This window comes from Mauremys reevesii, linkage group 20 (genome assembly GCF_016161935.1).
Source record: "Mauremys reevesii isolate NIE-2019 linkage group 20, ASM1616193v1, whole genome shotgun sequence".
NCBI classification, from domain to species: domain Eukaryota; kingdom Metazoa; phylum Chordata; order Testudines; family Geoemydidae; genus Mauremys; species Mauremys reevesii.
Window position 1 is genome coordinate 9,653,698 of NC_052642.1, and position 21,012 is coordinate 9,674,709.

Sequence of the window (21,012 nt, forward strand, 5' to 3'; positions counted from 1 at the left end):
ACAGTCACAGTTCATGTAAGAGACAAGGTGGGTGAGGTAATATCTTTTATTGGACCAACTTTTGTTGGTGAGAGACACACGCTTTTGAGCTTACACTCAGTTCTTCTTCCAGTATGGGAAACTAAGGCCATGTCTACATTACTGCCTATGTCGGCAAAACGTATGTCATGCAAGGGTGTGAATATTCCACCATCCTGGAGCGACATAAGTTACACCAACATAGGCAGTCATGTGCACAGGGCTATGTCAGCAGGAGAGCTTCTCTCACAGACATAGCTTATGCTGCTCGTGGGGGTGATTTTATTATGCTGACGAGAGAGCCATCTCCCATCGCTATAGAGTGTCTTCACCAGATGTGTTGCAGTGGCGTAGCTGTGTCAGCACAGCTGTGCCACTTCAGCGCTGTACAGGTAGACATGGCTTAACCCAGAATGTCACTGCTAAATACAAGGTGGAACAGATTATTTAGCATAAGTAGTTAACATACATTTCAAGGGACAATTCAAGATGAAGTGGCCTGTTAACATCCCTCCAGTCATAGGAAGGGAAGGAAAGGAAAGGGGAAGGAGCAGTTGGAAGAAGGGGTTGTTAGTGGGTTACAGATTGTTGCAATAAGTCATAAATCCAGCGTCTCTATTCAGTCCATGATAAGTTATACAATATTGTTGTTCTGTTGCTGAAGATTCAGACATCCAACCAGCAGAGGGAGCAGCTAGAAATCAGAAGAGATCATATTTTTCATTTACACACACACAAACAAACACATCTGAACACTTCAAAGTGTTGAACAAACATTAAGCCTAAGAATATTTCAATGAGGTAGGTAGGGTTCACACATCACTGGGCATTTAACTTACCCTACTAATCTTGCACCGCACACACCAAGGAAATGCAGTGGGGCAAAGCAGCAGCTGTGCCAATGCAAACAGTTTAGGATAGAAAGCGTAGAAGAATACAACATTCATTTGAAACTACAGCGGGAATTTAGATGGTCAGAATGTGGTTGCCCAAATTCAAATCTAGAAAGAAGCCTGGGTTTAACAGCCCTATGTCAATGACAAAGACTGGTCAGAACCTCAGGTTTACTTGATGTCTGGAAGACAGCATCTCTCTCCAACAACGCAATGCTTCATGGCACAAAGATGGGGATTTGAAAGTTTCAACTGAATTCCATGCAGGTTCTAAACGTTCTCCCAACTTTTTAGGCCATGTCTACACTACCACTTACATCGGCAAAACGTGTGTCTTTCAGGGGTGTGAAAAAACACCTCTCCCAAGCGACAAGTTTCACCGGCATGTCACTGTCCACAGAGCTTCTCCTGCAGACAGAGCTATGACCACTCGGTGGTGGTGGTTTAATTATGTTGACGGGAGAACTCTCTCCTGGCAGCACTGAGCGGCTACACACAAGATCTTACAGTGGTGCAGCTGTGCCTCTATAAGCTCTCCAGTATAGACATGACCTTACATGGCTCAACTTGCAAGGTCTGAGAGGATTCACAGGTCAAGGCTTCAGGCAATGGTAACAACAAACATTGACACACTGGTCATATGTGAGAAGAACAGAGGAAGGGAGGTGGATGAGAAACAATGTTTGTAGATAATCTATAAAAAAAACCAGATCAGCAGGGAGGAAACCTGTTATTTCCAAGGTCCTAAGTATTATAAACACTGGATAATGTCCTCTAAGAGCCGTCAATGGAGTTTACCCTTCATACGCATAAATGGCTGCTCTTCCTGGTTGCAGAGCCATGTTCTCAGGCTGGCAAAGTGAAATTCATTCTCTGCTCCTTCTGCTCACCCCAAACTTGCTTGCTGTATAGTAGGTGCTGGGCCTCTCCTGCTGAGTTCAGAACTGTACACAGCCAGTGCTCTTGGCAGCAGTCAGAGCATGCAGAGGCACATGGCCGAGAGTTTTGGGGAATCGCTGAACTGGTGGGGAGGGGGGGGAAGGAGAGGAGGACAGGGAGGAGAAAAGAAGCCATTTCTCCATGACCCTTTAAGGCCTAACCTATCCACTACCCCCATGCCTCAACAATGTGTGGTCATAGTAGATAGTGCAGAGACAGATTAGACTGAGAAGTCACAGTCCTTACATTTCTGATGTCACACACAGGTCCTTGAAAAATCTCCTCCATACCAATATTCACGGGGGGTGGGGGGGGAAGAGAGAACCCAAAAAAGCCCAAATCCCTCCCAATGTTTTGGGATTAAATGTACTCTCTTATCTTTAGAAGCCTTTTGGTGATCCCGGAACAGGGGTTCTCAGACTGGGGGTCGGGACCCCTCAGGGGGTCATGAGGTTATGACATGGGGGGTGGCGAGCTGTCAGCCTCCACCACAAACCCTGATTTCCTCCAGCACGTATAATGATGTTAAATATATTTAAAAAGTGTTTTTAATTTATGGGGGATGAGGGGGTCACACTCAGAGGCTTGGTATGTGAAAGGTATAAAAGTTTGAGAACCACTGCCCTAGAACCTACAGAATTATGGAACTGGAAATAAGAGTCATTGAGTAGCAGTAAGAACTTGCCTTTGGCTAGAAGATCTAACATTTGACAAAAGCTGGACACTATCTCTGGGTATGTCTATACTACCCGCTGGATCGGTGGGTAGTGTTTGATGCATCGGGGATCGATTTATCGCGTCTTGTCTGGACGCAATAAATCAATCCGCTAATCGACGTCCATACTCCACCTCGGCAAGAGGAGTAAGCAGCATCGACGGGGGAGCTGCGCCAGTCGACTCGCCACCGTGAGGATGGCCAGGTAAGTCGAACGAAGATACTTCTACTTCAGCTACAGGAATAGTTCGAACCCCCCAACTAATGTAGCCCACAACAGGGAATCAGACATAAGAGGGTGACTTGCCCAGGGTTACACAATGGCAGATTTAGAAATGGACCACAGATCTCTTGAATACCAGTTCCTAACATCTAGAACGTGCTGTAGTGTTCCCCCAAATGACATAACTGGATACATTTTTAAATCTTCACACTACTCCATCACAAGGTCTGAAACTTAAGAGAGTGTTAAACCATCTTCCATTAAATGATGTCCAGCCCAGACATTTATGAGAAAACAAGAGAAGACATTTATACTCAAAGCACCAACAAATTGTTCATTTGCAGGCATATTAAGATTGGTTCAAAAAATAAACTCACATCTCTACTATAAAGCGGCCTCTGTTTAGTTTTCCCAATGAGAAATCAATTTAGACACAGATATGTAGTTTGTTGTACTGGTCTCCTTGTTACATTTTGAGTAGCCAAAGTTTAAAAACAAAACCCCAAAATAAATAAATCAATCTTTTGGCTTGTAAACATACCCTCCACCCCAAGTCAATACCTTTCATCTTCACCCTGATTATAAAGTAATGTTATTCCAGCCCCAGATTGGACCCACAGACTGGTTTATTTCACTCTTTACTACTAAACCTTGGCAGCAGAAAATCAGGCAACTGGTGGGTTTAGAAATCTTTACAGAGACTCAATAAATTAATCCCATCAATGTTACCTACCTCATCTCAAAGTCATTTTTCTTCTGGTCTCTCTCATTTTTGCATTTGGGAGCTGTCACATGGTCTTGCATGGCCAATGTCTCAGATGAGGGGTGTGGCAGGGTAAAAGATCATCTTATGCTTACTTCACCCCTCTTGAAAAACCAGCACCCATGAATTCTCTTTTTAATTAGCCGTTTGACAACTCAGAAGGGATGGGGTACATGTTGACCTATTGACCCCAGCAAGTTGATAGTGTGAAGCACTGTTCAGAAGCCACAAATATCAAGAGCAATAAAAGATATGTAGACAAATATGTATACTATACACACACTATATATAAACTCTCAAGACATTGTAAAATTGGATTGGATCATGAATGATAAGAAGGGAGAGACTTAGACTAATTATCATGATTCCAGGATGAATCTTTGCTCAAAAGGTTTGGGAGACACCCACCACCACAGCCCTCACCCCCAGATGTCTCACAGGACTCAAACTCAACTCTGTGACTGCATTTTTAAACTCATTCTAAAGACAAGATGCCTCTGCCTTCCTTCTCCCTGTTATCTTCCTTGCTAGTGCTTAAAGTGGGTATTTCGATTCTAACTCCTGGACAGGAGAGGAGGATGTAATCAGAACATCTGAATCAGGAGGTAAGCGAAGGTGACAAACGGGGCAATGTATCAACCAGTGAATAGGATTTATTAAACTGAAAGCCCTCCTATAGGTCACTCGTGGTGCATCACCTCATTGTAAGGAGCAGTTTAATTTTTACCACCGCAGAAGGAATGGGAGATGGAGGTGGGGGGTATTTGGTGCTGGTGGAATAGAAGCTGCTCTTTATACAGCACCACACAGGTAAATGTGCATGGTGTTTTGCAGACATACAAGAAACCAGCTCCCCAAGGAGCTCACATTTGAAAAAGACAACATGCACAAAAAGGAGAGAGAGAGGTAAAGGGTGCAATATTAAAACTACCGGTAAGTGATTTAGCAGTGGTGGTGGTGATTTTTGCAGCACCCAAAAGCATGCTGTGTGCTTTACAGAATACAAACAGAGAAGGTCCCTGCCACCAAGAAGTTTACAAGACAAATTTAGATACAATTGGGCTTGGGAGAATTCAGGTTTTTTTGGTTTTATAATTTTGATGGCTAATATTGATGTTTATTTTTAAGCTTTTTTTTTTAAAAAAAGATTTGTCTCGATTGAAATTTTCACAGTTGCACAAAAGTATGGGTTTTAAACATTTTTTAATTTTTAGCAATTTAGATTTTCAGAGTTGTGGAAAATTATGGGGGGAGGTCAGACAATAGGAAATATCAGAAAATCATTATTTAATTACAGTAGACACAGATTCAAACAGTTAAAGTTTTCTAACCATTAACACAGAAATTGTCAACATCACATATGAAAATATACAAAGTAAATACTCTGAAATCAAACTCTAAGAAATTCTCAAGAAGCATTTTTCGTACTTTACCTATCTGTAAATTCTGATAATCATTGATAGAAATATTTTTTCATTGGTTCGTGTGTGTATGGTGCAATTAATGTTTACCAACAAAAAACCTAATTCTTCCAAGCCTAGACCTGATGCAAAAAAGAGAACAGCAAGCAATGGGGGAAACAACAAAGGTAACAGCAGGAAAATTGTGTTGATCTCAGTTTTGGTATGTGCAGATCTCAACTGTGCCATTAAAAATACATGATCCAGATCTTCAGCTGGTGTGAATCCCTGTAAGTCTACCTACTTCATTGCAGTGCACCGATTTACACCAATTACGAATCGGGCTCATATTTCAATGTAGCTCCATTGAAGACAGTAGGCCTAAAGAGATTAATATCAGCTGAGGACCTGGCTCACAGATATATTTTCACACTGGACTTTATCTGAGAGCTTTGCTGTTATTTACCCTTTTCCCATCTGCCATTTCAAAATTAACATTTGCTAATTTTAAATTTTTAAAACTTAAAAAAAAAAAAAAAAAGAGGCCTGCCTCAGTTCATCCCATGTTCAGACTGGGTCTCACCCTTTCCTTTCATTAACTGCCTTCTTACTCATAGCCATCAGATTACTTCCACGGTTACTTCTTTTTAAAAATAAATGTGTTTATTGTAATGCAAGCTCAAGTAAAAGAATAATGAATGCAGGCATGAGAACTGGGATGGGCTACAAGTGGGTCAGATGTATGCTTCAGAATTCACCACCGTTCACTCATCTTCCCCCAGAATGAGAATCCAACTGTGAGGGTGAGTCTGAAGAGCTCAAAACTACTGATCTCAGGATCTTGATCACTCCACTACTAGGTCCCTGGTTCAAATCCATCCCAGACCAATGTGTACCAAAAGTCATCACCGCTTAACGGCAATATGGCAGCAAAGATGAAGACTCATTCTGAGGTCTCACTGGACACATACACAAATAGCAAAGGCTACCACAGCAACTGGCACCTTTAATATCTCTGCACAAAGACTTAATGGGTGTGGAGGTTCAATTCCCTACTCATCCTCCAGATTGGTCACTCCAAAATGAGGTTCAGTAACACTAGTGGGAAGAAGTAGGAACTCTGTCCTGTGGGTAAGTAGAGAGCTTTGGGCTCATGATCATCAAGCCACCATCATGTTCACTTTAAAGAAGATCAGAATGGGGAGACGAAGTGTGTTGATGGATCAACCCAGTTATCTGCTCCCACTTTCATGCCTGATCCTTCATTGTGAGGGCTACCTCCATCAGAACAGAAGCTCCTTGGGGCAAGGACCTTGGTTTCCTAAGCATGGTAACACTCTATACAGAAAACACTATTTAAGGAGTGCGTCACCAGAAGATTGACACTACACTGGCGCCACCTTCTATTCCTAAATCCCTACCAACAGCAGCAATATATATATTTAAAAAATGAGAGAAAGAATGAAATCTTTTAAAAAAGAAAGCATAAAATCCTCCCCAAGCAGAGTTTTGACCCTGAAAAGGGACACGTGCCAGAGACTCCATCAAGATTCTTAGGGACTTTGCTATTGCTTCTAATTATACATGGAAGGTGCTCCAATACCACAGTGATGGGCAACAGTATGAAACCTGAAGGTTGATAAAGTACAACCCAAATGCAAGATACAGTACTGCACACAAACGTATATTGCAACCCTAAATCTATTCATGGTTGCCAAATTTTGTGGACAAGAAATGTAACTTTAAGCTGGAAGACAACTGGACAATCTTTGAACTTGAAAAAGAATCTGTTTGTTAGGAGCCACAGATCTAAAGGTTCAAAATGCTGACTTTAACATAGCATAAAAGTTTAATAATAATATTAATACCTCACTCACCTTTTCTCTCTAATCTCTGGGACTAACAGGGCTACAACAACACTGCATACAACAATGGAAGACTTTAATGCTGACATGAAGCATCAGAAAACAATGACTTGATTAGCAATTAAATGGAACAAAGGTTAGCAGTCACTTTTAATTAGTAATGAAACTGTACATTAAAAAAGACATTTAAGCTTTAAGCCTTTAATACCCTGTTGAGTATTCAGAGGCAGCAGTAAACAAGGTGCTGGTATACATTACACTGCAAACAATGCCAGTGTTGAGCCAACTGGGATGAGCCACAAATCAGAGTGAAATTTCAATGCAAGAAGTTTAACTGTAAGAGATAAGGGACTGCAATCAAATTACACCACAAACAGGTCCATTCATCCCTAAGCATTATTGAAGAGAGCAGATTGCATTACAGAATGGAATTAAACCATTTAGAAAAATAATGCTAACTTATTCTCTCTCCTCTTGCCTGCAAAAGTCCCCTGTCTTTAAACATAAATGCTATTTGGGATGATTCAGTGAAGAGAAGTGAAATACAAATTATCAGGCTCAGAAAACCAAAAAAGAGTTTGGATTATTTACCTCCCACTCTATCCACCTAAACCAACAAATGTCAACAACCTGATATATATATATATATATATATATATAGTATGCATTTGCAATTCAAATTGTTTTTCCTCTGAGACGCCTCTGCAGAATACACATGTATTTTTATAGACTGGCCAAAATAATAAGAAAAAAAAATATTCTCACACACTGCCTGCTACTGCATTTTTTCCCCCCTTCAGATACCTCTCACAAACCACAATGCTTAATAAATAAATAATAAAACACAAGACTAATATTGCAACAATGCATGCTCTTCAATCCCTTCGTACTCCAGAGTAGTCAGCATTTAAAAGCACCCTTAAAAGAGCAAATCGTGTAAGGGGTGTTTGTTTTAAATAAGTGCTGGGGAAAACAAAAAACAAAAACCACACCACTCCTCCTGCTTCTGCTCTCGTCTTTGTTGTCCAGACCAATCGCCTTTTTATTTATTTACTTTTCTTTAAATTAAAAAACAAACTTTCCACAGCCTTCCCCCCTCCCCCCGCACATTCCCCACACCTGTTTTCATTCATCCATTCATTTACAAGGAGCAGCTCCCAGGCGACATATGCATGTTAAAAGAACAAAACAAGGGGACAGACAGACTGAGGTTTTCTTTAAAAATATATTTAAAAAAAAAAAGCAAAGAAAAAATAAAATAAAAAACACCCCCCCCCAACGTTTGGAGACAAGGAAGAAAAAAAATGCAAAGGAACCAAGTTGTTTTCCACCTCCCTCCTCCCCTCGCTAGCCTGGCTTCTGCAATGGAATTAGCCACGGGAATCTGATCTCACTTGCAGCCTCTTTTATCTTTCATTTTGCTCCCCTTATTTATCTGGCACTTACCTGGTCTTGGAGGAAAGGAAAGCAAGTTTGATTAATCCATAGGTAAACAACTGGATGCTCTCCTTGGCTATGCTGGCTACTTTGAGTCTGTGCTCTAAAATGTGCAGCTCCATCTTTTCCTTTTTCTCATTTGTAGTTCATCTATGTTGGGGGTTAATTTTTTTTATCATCAATTTTTAAAAAAAAATTGGAGGTTTTTTTAAAATTATTTTCTTCTTCTCCCCCTTTAAGACTCCAGGAAAGGGGAGGGAGCGGGGGGTGGGTGGGAGAGACCGATGTGAAAGTTAGAGAGAGATCTAAAGCGAGAGAAAACGGGGAGAGGGGGAAGCTAAGCAAGGGACTAGAGGCAAAAGGAGTTAAGAGAGCTCAGAGGCAGCAAAAGCTCCAGAGTGCAGAAAGCAGCTGGTGTTACAGTGTAACAAACAACTTGCCACTCAAACTGACCTCCACTGGGCATGCGCTCTCCGGTTGGTGCATGCTGGGAATTGTAGTCCATTGGGGGGAAGGGAACCTGTAGCCTTGGGCTTCCATGGGTTTAATACAGACCGGGAGCAAAGAGGTCTCATGCGTGTTTTCAGACCTCCCAACGGAGTTACCGCGGGAAGTGTGTCTGAGTTTTATTCTGTGGCAGTTTTGGAAGCATCTTCCCCTAGGTTTTGCTGTAGTGTTCAGCTGGCTGACAATGCATGTGCATATACCCTCACTGTCTTTCACCACACACACAGGCAATTCTTGCAAACACTGCTACTAGGGGGACCAGACAGCAAATGTGAAAAATCAGGACGGGGGGGGGGGGGGGTTAATAGGCACCTATATAAGAAAAAGTCCAAAAGTCGAGACTGTCCCTATAAAATCAGAACATCTGGTCACCCTACATTGCCCTGATCCAACAACAACAAAAAAATACACAAGTGGTCCTATGGACTGCAATGGGGCAACTCCCTTATGTCAAGTTAAGCCTGTATGTAAAGCAGTGGTGCTCAATCTGCAGCCCAAATGGCACACAGCTGCGACCCACATGATATCTTCAGGGACATACAGGTGAGGATGCAGCCCACGTAACTCTCAGAGAGCTATATATGGCCCACAATGGTAAACAGGTTGAGAACCACTGATGTAAAGTAAGACAGGGCCTGAAAGACTGCTAGAAGATGCACGAACCAGAAAAGCCAGCGGTGGGAAGAATTTGGAAGCTCTAAATAAGAAGTTATGATATTTCAAATCTCATCAGCTTCTTCTCACAGTCATGTTTAAAGTGTGTCACTTACCTGCTCCTACATAGAGACAAAAATGTGACTGATGTACAAATACTGTGGATGCAGCAAATGCTGAGGATGCAGCAATTGTTTTACACACTGAATTTCAAACAATTTGATCCATCATATAAACCGTTGTGGAAGTGTCCCCTTTCATGTGTTACAGTCCATACACATGTAACATATAAAAAACATGGCATTGTCCCCTCCGCCAGATCCTGCAGACTGCCCCATTAAAATCAATGGGACTACTCAGGTAAGTCAGTCCTCAGCACAAGGAGGGAAGGAGTTGAAGGACTGGACCCTTAAAACAGACAGTGCATGTCCACATGCACCACTTCACAAGCCATACTGCACTGAGGGCATTGTGGTTGCATTTTAGTGCACCCACTAGACTTCAGTGGTACTCTAGGCAGGCACAGGAGTCTGCCCACACAGAGCCCACGGTGGGTCTGCCCTGCACTGTTCTCAGCACGGGATCTGGGCCTCAAAGACTGATCTGAAGCTCATTGAATGGAACGGCTCCAATTTACTTCCATGGGCTTTGGATCAGGCCCTGATCCTGCAACAACCACCACCACCACCTAGTTCTTATATAGTCCTTTTCAGCAGTAGATCACAAAATACTTGAGAAAGGAGAGAATAAATCATTACCCCATTTTACAAAGAGAGAAACTGAGGCACGGAGAGATGAAGTGACTTGCCCAAGGTCACCAAGCAGGCCCATAGCAATGGAAGCCAGCTCTCCTGAGTCCCAGTCTGATGCTCTATTCACACATCGATACAGGAAGTCTGCCTGTGCAGAAGTCATAGGAAGACTGGAATGAATTAAGCATTAAAGGTCTGATTGTACTCCCATGGCAAAACTCCTATTGAGATCAATTGTGCGGGATAAGGCTCTAAATCCCAGATCAATCAAATCAAGTCACCCTTTAGTTCTCCCTGGAGCAGAATTTCACTTCTTTCCATTGTGCAGCATGTTGTGTGTCATGAGACCACTGAACTCGACCCCAGAGCAGCAGCCATATTTCAGTGGGGGCTCTCTTATAATTTTGTAACTCACAGAAAGGCTTAAGATGGGCACTATAAAACATGAAAACAGATAAATGCCTATAGATAGTTTTCAAAGCACTTTGAGGGCATTTGGGGTGAAAGGTGCTGACCAGCTATAAAGAATTTGTTTTAAAGCACTGTTCAAGCATTGCTTTTCTGTATTTTAAAACATCATCAAACTTCTGCAGTCATATTCCTTCTTTAATGCTGATATATTACTCAAAATTTTCCTTCTGGAAGCTGAAACAGGTTCTCAGAGAGAGTGTCCACTGCCAGTTTAAGGGCTTGGTCCTAATCCTCAAAGCCATTGATGGATGAGGTCCCAGCTACAAACAGCACTTCAGAGATGGTCACTAAGATGCTTGAGCTCTTCTGGGACAATGCAGATCATAAAGTTCAGAAGGAAACAGGCGGATGCAAGGCATTCTCAGTCCAAGTTATCTGGTTGCAAATGAGCTTCCAGAGGAAATCAGACAAATGCAGAAACTCAATCACCCATAGAAAATCCTGCAAAACCTTCCTCTTCAATAATGCGTTCCCTCCATTATAAGAGCACCACTCATAACTTTAACCATGCACTTCCCCACTTAAAAAGACAAACCCGTCCTAAGCAGCACAGCTTCCTTTAATCCAAAAAAGGAGAAGAGCCAAAGAATCCATAAAATCTGCTGAAGATTTTGCTATCACTCATCTAATTAATGTAGAAGGTGCTCAGATACTGAAGTGATGGGTGACAGGACAAACCCAAACGTAAAGCCACAGAGTAGGGTGACCAGATGTCCCGATTTTATAGGGACAGTCCTGATTTTGGGGGGCTTTGTCTTATATGGGTGCCTATTGCCCTCCACCCCCATCCCGATTTTTCACACTTCCTGACTGGTCACTCTACCAGAGAAGGACCTTCTGCAGCAGGTGAATCATCAAACACTTTCACACTGCCTATGGGAAAGAAGAAAAGAGACAGTGAGTTAAGTCACCTGGACTCATTAAACAAGAGAGTTTCTCAGTTGGAGAGTTCTACATCTAGTATTCTCCAAAATTGCAACTGCCATCCTGGCTCTGTTTCTCTGTTTGGTCTGATCAGCTGCCAAGATTTCCCAAGCCTTTAAGAGAATGCCTGAAGGTTTCTTTTCAGTTGGAGATGCTGGCCCACATAGCTATGTGAACCTTCATATGGCTGACTGTAGAAGTCTCTCTTTGGGAGATATTTAAAGAAAATGTGTGCCTAGCTCAGCATGCAAACTGGCAATTAGCCACATCCAAAAAATTCTTCTGGGTCCCTCTTATCGTCATTAGCATTCAAATCTCCCATCTGACCAGATAGAAGGCTACATATAAATTGAGACTTCCCCCTGAGTTTTCATTCAGGGAGAAAAGTGGAATATATAAAATTATTTTAAAACAGTTTCAAATTGTATCCTAGTCCTTTTTTATCCATATCACTATCATCTGTGGGCCTCAGCTAGAGATCAGCATCCCTTGGGCTAAGAGCCTACACTTCCTGCTCCAAATAGCTTACAATCTCGGTTTACAAAAGTAAAAAAAGGAAGACACAGAAACTTCCATCCCCAAGCACTGTGCAGACCACAAATTGGGAAATTGAGGCACAACCTTGCACAAACCTGCAAAAAAGGAATTCTCCTTAAGCACGATGCAATTACCCAAAATGAAATTTCCCCAGGTTTAACACTATGTTCTTTAAAAATGGAATATTTTTGATCACGAGCTACCCCCTACTCCAGAGTACTGTAGGATATATTATTATTTTATGTAGAGACTTCAATCCTTTGAAGTCCCTTTGATGTCATAAACCACCAAAGTTACCCTGCTTAGTAAGCAGAGATGCAGTTATCTGGCACCGTTTAAGGATAGATTTCAGTATCCAATATCTAAATTCATAGCCAATACAATCCTGTTTTTGGGAAATAAATCAAGCATTATTTAGAATGAAACCCTTTCACATCATTTGTCCAATAGTATATTGCTGCAAACATGTGTCCACTTCCTTCTCATTCTGCAGATGTCAGAACAGTGTTGTTTTGATCTCACCAACAATGTCTTGACCTCTAAACAGGAGACTTATCAGCTGCTGAAATCTAAAATTAGTATAAACAATATGAATCTTAATATGGACAATGAAATGACAATTTTACTATCTTGGATAAATATGCTCAAAGCAGGTTTTATCAGGTTTTGTAAAGGGCTTTGAGATCTACTGACAAACATATAAGTAGTATTATTATTATTCGCTCCTTTGTACTTTTCATGGTAAATGCATAGACTGTGCACTGGTACAGGAGATACACACTGCATATGAAGAAATACTTCACATTTCTATAGTGCTATTATAACCCCTGGGTCAGTGTGTGTTGACATGTCCCAATCTACAGGGAACACAAATGTGTAACAGAGCCTGGCTCTTCAGCTAGGCAATGGAGATGCATGCTTTTAGCTCAGGAGGTCTCCCCAGGTGACTCCCTAATGTTTGCCAAGATGGAAGCCATCAAGCTATTGTCGAAGTGGTTTAATAGCATTAATTAGTTTATTCTCAGATGAAAGGTACTCTCTCATTATTGTGGAACACTTTACAAAAGTTAAACAAGCCCCTTAACATCCAAGTATGATCGTGCTCATTTTACAGATGGGAAAACTGAAGCTCTGAGTGGTAAATGACACATCCAAAGTCATAGAGCGAGTTGTTTCTTACTCTGGGAACAGATTTCATGGGCCACTGCCCTAACCACTAGGCCATAGGGCCTCAGTGAAGATGTCTCTCAGGCAAATGAATTCGGGACAGTTTATGAGCTGCAATGTTGTGCTACAATTACAATTAGCCTCTTTAAATAAATCAATCCTTTAAGAAAAACCTTCCATAAAAACTCAAAAATCTTCCCCAAATGATAGGTTCTGGGCTTACTTGTGAAAAAATAGCCATTTAATTGAAAAGAGCCATTTATCAGGCTAATTTCCTTGTAGCAACAAGAGACCTTTCAAAACCTGATTGCTGCTAATATGCCAGTGTTTCAAAGTGTTTTATTCAACTATCCAATAAGATAATGAAGACCTTTAATTTACTGTTCAAGTACCAAATGGGTTGAACAGGTCAGGCATTTCTAGCCCCCAGGGCAGCTCAGATGAGAGCTGAACTTCTCTGATGCAACACCGCTTGAGAAACGTGCAACTGTTCCAATGGAAGATTTAAGGAGGCAAAGCTGGCATGTGAATGGTACAGCATGTTCAGAGGCAGTTCACAACACTGGGTTAAGATCATGTTTTATCTGACCCAAAACAACGGCAAGCCAGATAAGATGACTTCAATGAACTGTTAAGAACCCAGCTTGAAAATGGGAGTTGCCTGGCTAAATTCTCTCGTCAGCTTTGGAAATCTCAGCTCCAGTTCCTGACTTCTGTACTTTGAACTTCTATAGAGCCTTCAATCAAAGTAGAGCTTGCCAAGTTTTTCAGCTGAAACTTTTTTCCTGCAACAAATGCAGATACAGTCAGGCTTGACAGAGCCCTGTCTAGGACGATTTAGTTGGGGATTGGTCCTGCTTTGAGCAGGGGGTTGAACTAGATGACCTCCTGAGGTCCCTTCCAACACTGATATTCTTTGATTCCATGATATAGTGACCCAGAAACATTTTGCGAATTCTTGTCGATTTTGTCTAATTGTTTTGGTAAAAAAGTTTAAAAATTTCTGAAAAAATGGACACATTTCATTTTGGGACTTTCCTGACATTTTGATTTTTCAGTTCTAAATGGCTTTTTGTTTCAGAATTTTCTTTAATTTTATTTTATAAATTAAATACGTTATAAAAGCTCAAAATCGAAATGAAACATTTAGTTCAACCTGAAACAATTTATTAAAACTTTTGATTCACCAAAAATTTCAAAGAAATTCATTTTCAGTTTCATTCAAAACTATTTTTTTCTTCAATTTTTCAGAATAGCCAGTGAACAGCAAAATCCATTATTTGCACAGCTCTAATCAGATGGGATTTGTGCTGAGTGGTTTGGGATCACAGCATTTTACAGTTGGTAGAAGACAGCAAGTAACATTGTCCCCAAAGTGGTGATGGGGAAAGCAAGGAATAGCACTGGAAAGTTACTTGCCAAAACTTACATGGTTTATGAATAGCAGAGGTGGAAACAGAATCAAGATGTCTAATTGCCACACATTGTGGCCAGACAAAGTATCAGTTGTATACCTCTCTTAGGCACCCCATTCATGTTGTAGCAGTACTACTGGAAAGGTTATTGGACTGCATTTGCCCACTATTGCACACTGTTTATTGTGCTGCTTAAGTAACTAAGAGGGTTTTTAAATAAAACACAGTAGGGTCAGCTAAAAGCCATTCCACTACATTACAGGTAGGCAGACCCCCCTCCCAGTACCAATTCCATAGTTTTGTGCATTTTCCCCCACATACTCTACAGAAGACAAAATTTTATTGCAAAGAATAAGCACCACTGTGCGAGGCCTAGTGGACAAGACACTAGACTGGGCCTCATCTGCAAAAATGGGGATAACACTGCTTACCCCGTTCACAAAGCGCTTTGAGTTCTGATGAAAAGCACTATACAGAGCTAGGTATTATCATCACTCATTTTGCTGGGCATCTACAGACTTTTCTATCAATATTGTTGGCCCATTAGCCCCACCCAGAGGAAAACTTTCTCAAGTCACACAGTAGACAAAAGCAACAAAACAAACAAAAAAGCCACATCTGCCGTAAGTGGATGCAATGGGTGGCTTGCTTTCTTAGAACAGCTGAATTTGGTCCCTGACCTCTACCCTCTCCACTCTGCTTCCAGCCCTCATTTACTTCAGTGAGGGGCTGGCTTCTAGAAGGATGGAGAAAAGAGGGTCTACTCGAAGAAAGAGAGCTACATTCCCACCAAGGACTATGTTAGCAATGCTTTCTATTCTATATAGGTTCTGTAACACACGCTCACTGTAGTATTTGCATGTCCCATGCATGTCCCAAGCCCTGGGAGGAAAAACCACTATTAATCATAGAATCATGGAAATGTAGGGCTGGAAGGGACCTTGAGAAGTCATCCACTCCAGCCCTCTGCACTAGAGCAGGACCACAGAAACCCAGACCATTCCTGACAAGTATTTGTCCAACCTGTTCTTAAAATCCTCCAATGATGGGGATTCCACAATCCCCCATTGGAAGCCTGTTCCAGAGCTTAGAGTTAGGAAGTTTAGAAAGGCAAACAGTGTAATGCATATTATTAACCCAATACATTATTTATAGTACAGCATAAGAATTTCGAGGCCAATAAAGATTTCTTGTCCAGGTGCTAATGGTTGATGAAGAAAACACAGTTTCTAGTATAAGGTGAGCTATACTGACCCACCCCCTGCGATTTGCATTGACATCATAGGCCATAATCAGCACTGGCATAGATAGGAGAATTTCACCCTTGTACCCAAAGGCTCTGAAGTCATCAGAGCAGTGTCCCTGTCGATCAAGGCTAAATTTGACCTTATATGTGTGTGTGTGTGAGAGAGAGAGAGAGAATGAGTGAGCACATTTCAGTATGTGGGAAAGAAAAGTTAACAGCTATTGGAACACATTAAGCCTGACCTCATATTCTCTCCTACTGTAATGGAATAGTTAAGTGAAGAAAAGGTTCATCCCCCACACAAGGATCAATAAATCTGCAAATATGTTCTGCAAACCTAAGGAAATTTATCCAGATTGTAGCCTGCCTTATCTCCTGTTGCTTACTGAATCACAATGCATCACATGAATTATTGCATAAAATGTGTGGGTACAGTAACTAATGTGGCATTAATGATGGATCAGTAGAGATCTGTGACGTTGAACAAATACCTTATTTGCAAGAGCTCTTTCCCCAACAGATGAAACAGGTGACCTTGTCTTTAAAGGGTTACAAAGTGAAGTTAATGATCTGCAGAGTTAGGATAAAAATCTTACCTGAAATTTATCCACAGATTCCTCTTAACCCTGCCATTGCACAGTACGTTCAAACTGAAACACCATGTAACTGCTGTATGGAAAACCAGCTGAATAGTATAGTCCAAATCCTGCCATTGCTGGCACAGGAGGGAGGAATTGGCTATTGCAACCTTTGCAAAAGTCTCCTGCTAGCTGGGGTAGGACTCCATGAGGAAGGCTGGGAGTGATGTCTGGATATACATCCTTTGCTGCTCCTCGAAGCAAAGAGCATGCCCCTTTCTAGAGCTTGCTGTGCTGACTGCTGCACATGTGCTAGATATCTATGGCGCCATGGGCTAGCCATGACTCCTTGCCTACACACCGTGCCCCTTCAGGGACCTCCGACACGTGGGCCAGAGCGTTAGCACGTAGCCTCTCCCAGGGTTGTTTTACTCCCTGTGGAGAGATTCCATCTTGATGGTTGTATGAGAAGAACATCCCTTATGCCCTGTTGTGTGATGGTGCAGCACAGGGCAGAATTTAGGCCCAGGGATGAGGTAGTGTCACAAACACTGGAAAATTCCTGGCAAGCCACCCCTCAGTTCTATTTGCTGACAGTTCCCCCAATATAAACTGCTACCCACCAGAGCTTCCCACCAGCAGGGAGAGGTATTATTTTTTACTGCCCTATCGCAGTTTGCTACCCCACTATTTCCCTATCTGCTGGTACTATGATAGCAAGTTGTGATGGACAGGGGTCCCTCTTGTCATAGTTTACTACCCCTGTGAAATCTCTGTTTTACGTTTGGATACAAACCAAACAAGATTTTTCTAATTTAGAAAGATTTATGAATGTAATAAGGTATAAAAAACAGAAATATTTGTTGTGTACATTTTAATAATTGTTTTAAGACCAGGCATCTAAAAATATTGTTAGAAACAGTATAATGCATAAGAGTAAATCACCCTTTCCTACACAGAAAGCATCCAGGTAGGACTAGATTAAGTCATAGACATTATAGGTCCATGCCTAGAGTTCCAACTACTGCAGTCAGGTGATTACATCAGAATCCCACCTTTTCACTTATTAAAAATAAACAAACATTTGTAGCCCTCACGGTTAGCCCTCTAGCCCTCACGGTTGCAAGAAAGAATCTTGAAAATGTAAAAGTGACACATTCCACTAGAATCTCCGGAGGATATTGAACAGAAGCTACTAAAGATAAGCATTTTTAAAATCAGCAGGTCCAGATAATTTGCATTCAAGAGTTTTAAAAGAGCTGGCTGAGGAACTCACTGGACCATTAATGTTGATTTTCAATAAGACTTGGAGCACTGGGGAAGTTCCAGAAGACTGGAAGAAAGCTAATGTTGTGCCAGCTTTCAAACAGGGTAACCAGGATTAACTGGGTAATTAGAGGTCTGTCAGCCTAACATCGATCCTGGGCAAGATAATGGAGTGGCTGATATGGAACTTGATTAATAAAGAATTAAAAGAGGGTAATATAATTAATGGAAATCAAGATGGCTTATGGAAAATAGATTCTGTCAAACTAACTTGATTTTTTATGAGATTACAAGTTTGGTAGATAAAAGGTAATAGTGTTGACCTGGTATATTTAGACTTCTGTAAAGCATTTGACTTGGTGCTACCTGCCATTTTCATTAATAACTAGAACATAACATAACATGGCACACAATAAATGAATTAAAAGCTGCCTAACTGATAGGTCTTAAAATGTAATCATAAATTGGGAATCATATTAATGACATGGAAGACAACATAAAATTATCACTGAAAGTTTGCAGATGACACAAAAGTTGAGGAAATGGTAAACAACAAAGGACAGGTCACTGATTCAGAGCAATCTGGATTGTTTGGTTAACTGGGCACAAGCCAACAATATGCATTTTAATGCAGCTAAATGTAACTTATCTAGGACCAAAGAACGTAGGCCATACTTATAGGATGGGGGACTACATGTAGTGGGTTAGCCGTGGCTCCTCCCCCTCTGAGTGAGTGGGAGACCCCCCCTCCTCACTACGTCGTGGGGGTGTTGCTCGCAGCTGGGGACGTAGCGGAGTCACTCTCAGTCTGTAGCTCTGGTTGGCAGTCTCTAGCCCACAATCAGGGCAGTGAAGGGTTGGTGGCTCGGACCTGCACTCGGGCAAGCAGCAAACAAACAGTAAGCTGAGCCCTTAGTTGGCAATTCCTCCTCAGCCCTGATCAGGAGCAGCACTGGCCAGTCCTCAGCATCGCAGGGGTCCGCGGCAGTCTCCCAGTTTGGGAGCGGGCAGAAGGCATCTGGCTCCTTCAGTGGCGGCAGCCCATCTGGGAGCTTTCAGATCAGATCCACCTTTTGTACTTCCTGTCCTGTCCACTGACTTGTAGTGGGCGGGGTGAGCATGGCCCGGCTCCGCCCACCAGGGCTCTGCGAGTGGCCCCTCCCCCTCTGGGTCAGTGGGAGGCCACTCCGCCTCACTGCAGGGACTCATTCCTGGGAAGCCGTGACCCTGAAAAATATTTGGGGGTCCTGGTGAATAATCAGCTGAACATGAGCTCCCAAGAGATGCTGCTGCTGCCAAAACAGCGAATGGGATCCTGGTTTGCATAAATAGAGGACTCTCAAGGAGGAGTTAGAGGAATTATTTTACCTCTGTATTTGGCACTGCTGGAATACTGTGTCCAGTTCTGTTGCCCACAATTGAAGAAGGATGTCGAAACATTGGGGAGGGTTTAGAGAAGAGTCGCGAGAATGATTAAAGGATTAGTAAACATGTCTTAGGGGTAGATTCAAGGAGCTTAACAAAGAGAAGGTTAAGGGGTGATTTGATTACTGTCTATAATTAACCACTGGAACAATTTACCAAGGGTTGTGGTGGATTCTCCATCAATGACCATATTAAAATCAAGACTGGATGTTGATCTAAAAGATCTGCTCTAGGAATTATTTGGGGGCAGTTCTATGGCCTGTGCCATGCAGGAAGTCAGACTAGATGATTGCAATGGTCTTTCTGGCCTTGGAATCTATGACTAGTTACAGCTCTGACAGGCTCATGCAATCGCAGTGATGGAACATGCAGCTATAGGTGTGAAAATGCATGCTCACTTCTTGGCAAACCTGGGTGGATCTTCATTTATTTTAATGCTAATACACTGGGGGGAAAAAGCTGAAATCTGAGTAAGAAAGAGAGAAGGTTTTAAAGCAGCTGCGGGATGGGGAGCCCACTAAAATATTTTTAGATGGATGATTACAGGCACTGAACAAAAAGCAACAGAAGAATAAAGAAATGAGGTATTAGGATACAGCAGGAAGAGTGGAGACTTAAAAAAAAGAGGGAACAAATGAAGGGAGGCAGATTAAGATGACGTTTACTTTACATGACATTTCTGCAACTGTGGTTAAATTGTGGCTTGGCTGTATCCTTCACCAAGATAAACAACAATACTATGAAGAATGTCCCAACTTTAGGAAGCATGGGGAGGGATTACATTTTTGAGGCTATAAAGTGATTGCAGTTTCCCCTTTTAGAAGTTCTAAGCATCACCCCTCTGCCCTCTTTCTATTTGAAAAGCTGACAGGTTTAAATAGAGTGTATGAAACCGCTACTTGTTTTGCAGGACACTCTTACTGAGCTGTCTTTGGCAGGTTTCTTTACACAAAGTCACTCTTTCAAATTGCAGTTTTGATTACTTTGGGGCTGTTCTTCATGCTATGCTGTTATTTATTTTAATGAACTCAGCTTTCCCTATCATTTGAGTAAAAGGAGATCCTGCAAGCCTTCAGAACAGTTATGCTGTGCAAAACTTTTGCACATTACTGTAAAATAGCTTGAAATGGAAATGAGGACAGAGAACATGTAATCATGTTTAGCAACTAGGAAAGATGGGGAGAAATGGGGAGCTTAAAGAAAAGAGAGAAATTGCCACAAATCACACAGAGAAAGGAACTGTTTCCTAGCAGACCCAGAATGCCAGACAAACGCAGTAGGGAGAATCTAGAACCCCCATCTTCATCCATTGAACTGCTCAGTTGCTGGTGGCAGGGTGTGGGTGTGCTGTTTTGCTTTGGGGCCTCCCCAGATCACCGACCTGTTTCCTACCCCCCCCCCTCCCGTCTCAGCTGTCCGTGCTAAAAGCCACCCCTCCATTGTAGGCTGTGTACGGTGCCCTCCCCAGCCAGCCATCCCTCGATGTTTAGAGAGTTTAGGATCCTTGCTGGAATGCCTGATCCCGTTTAACTCTGGCTGTAGCAAGACTTATTCCTTTTTAGCTTTAAGAGATCCTGGCTGTATGAAATCATGTTTTTAGTCCTGGCCATGAGAGGCCAAGATTGTCTGCACATGGAAGTTAATCCAAAATATCCAGACTAAGGTAGGGTGTGAATTTAAAGCAGTGGATTGAGCTAATTCAGAGTTCATCAGGAATAGCTAATCAGAAATGGCTATTCTCAAATAACTTCTTGTGTAGTCCTAAAGAACACAGGACCTAAGCACTATAATACTATGGAGACTTCCCCATGTTGTCA

The 21,012-nt window shown here is 41.9% G+C and overlaps 1 protein-coding gene across 10 annotated transcripts in view; it reads right to left on the reverse strand.

Moving 5' to 3' along the window:
* CASTOR2 (cytosolic arginine sensor for mTORC1 subunit 2) overlaps positions 1-21,012 on the reverse strand; it is a 204,269-nt gene that overhangs the window by 143,360 nt on the left and 39,897 nt on the right. The window contains exons 1-2 of one of the 10 annotated variants that reach the window (XM_039508282.1): positions 8,707-8,846; positions 8,263-8,403 (exon numbers count right to left, since the gene is read on the reverse strand). The exons of the other annotated variants lie outside the window; for them this stretch is intronic. Of the exons in view, the coding sequence (XP_039364216.1) occupies positions 8,263-8,375 (113 nt within the window). The 5' untranslated portion in view covers positions 8,376-8,403; positions 8,707-8,846. Of the gene's footprint in view, positions 1-8,262; positions 8,404-8,706; positions 8,847-21,012 lie in introns of those variants that run through there. 10 annotated transcript variants of the gene reach the window in all.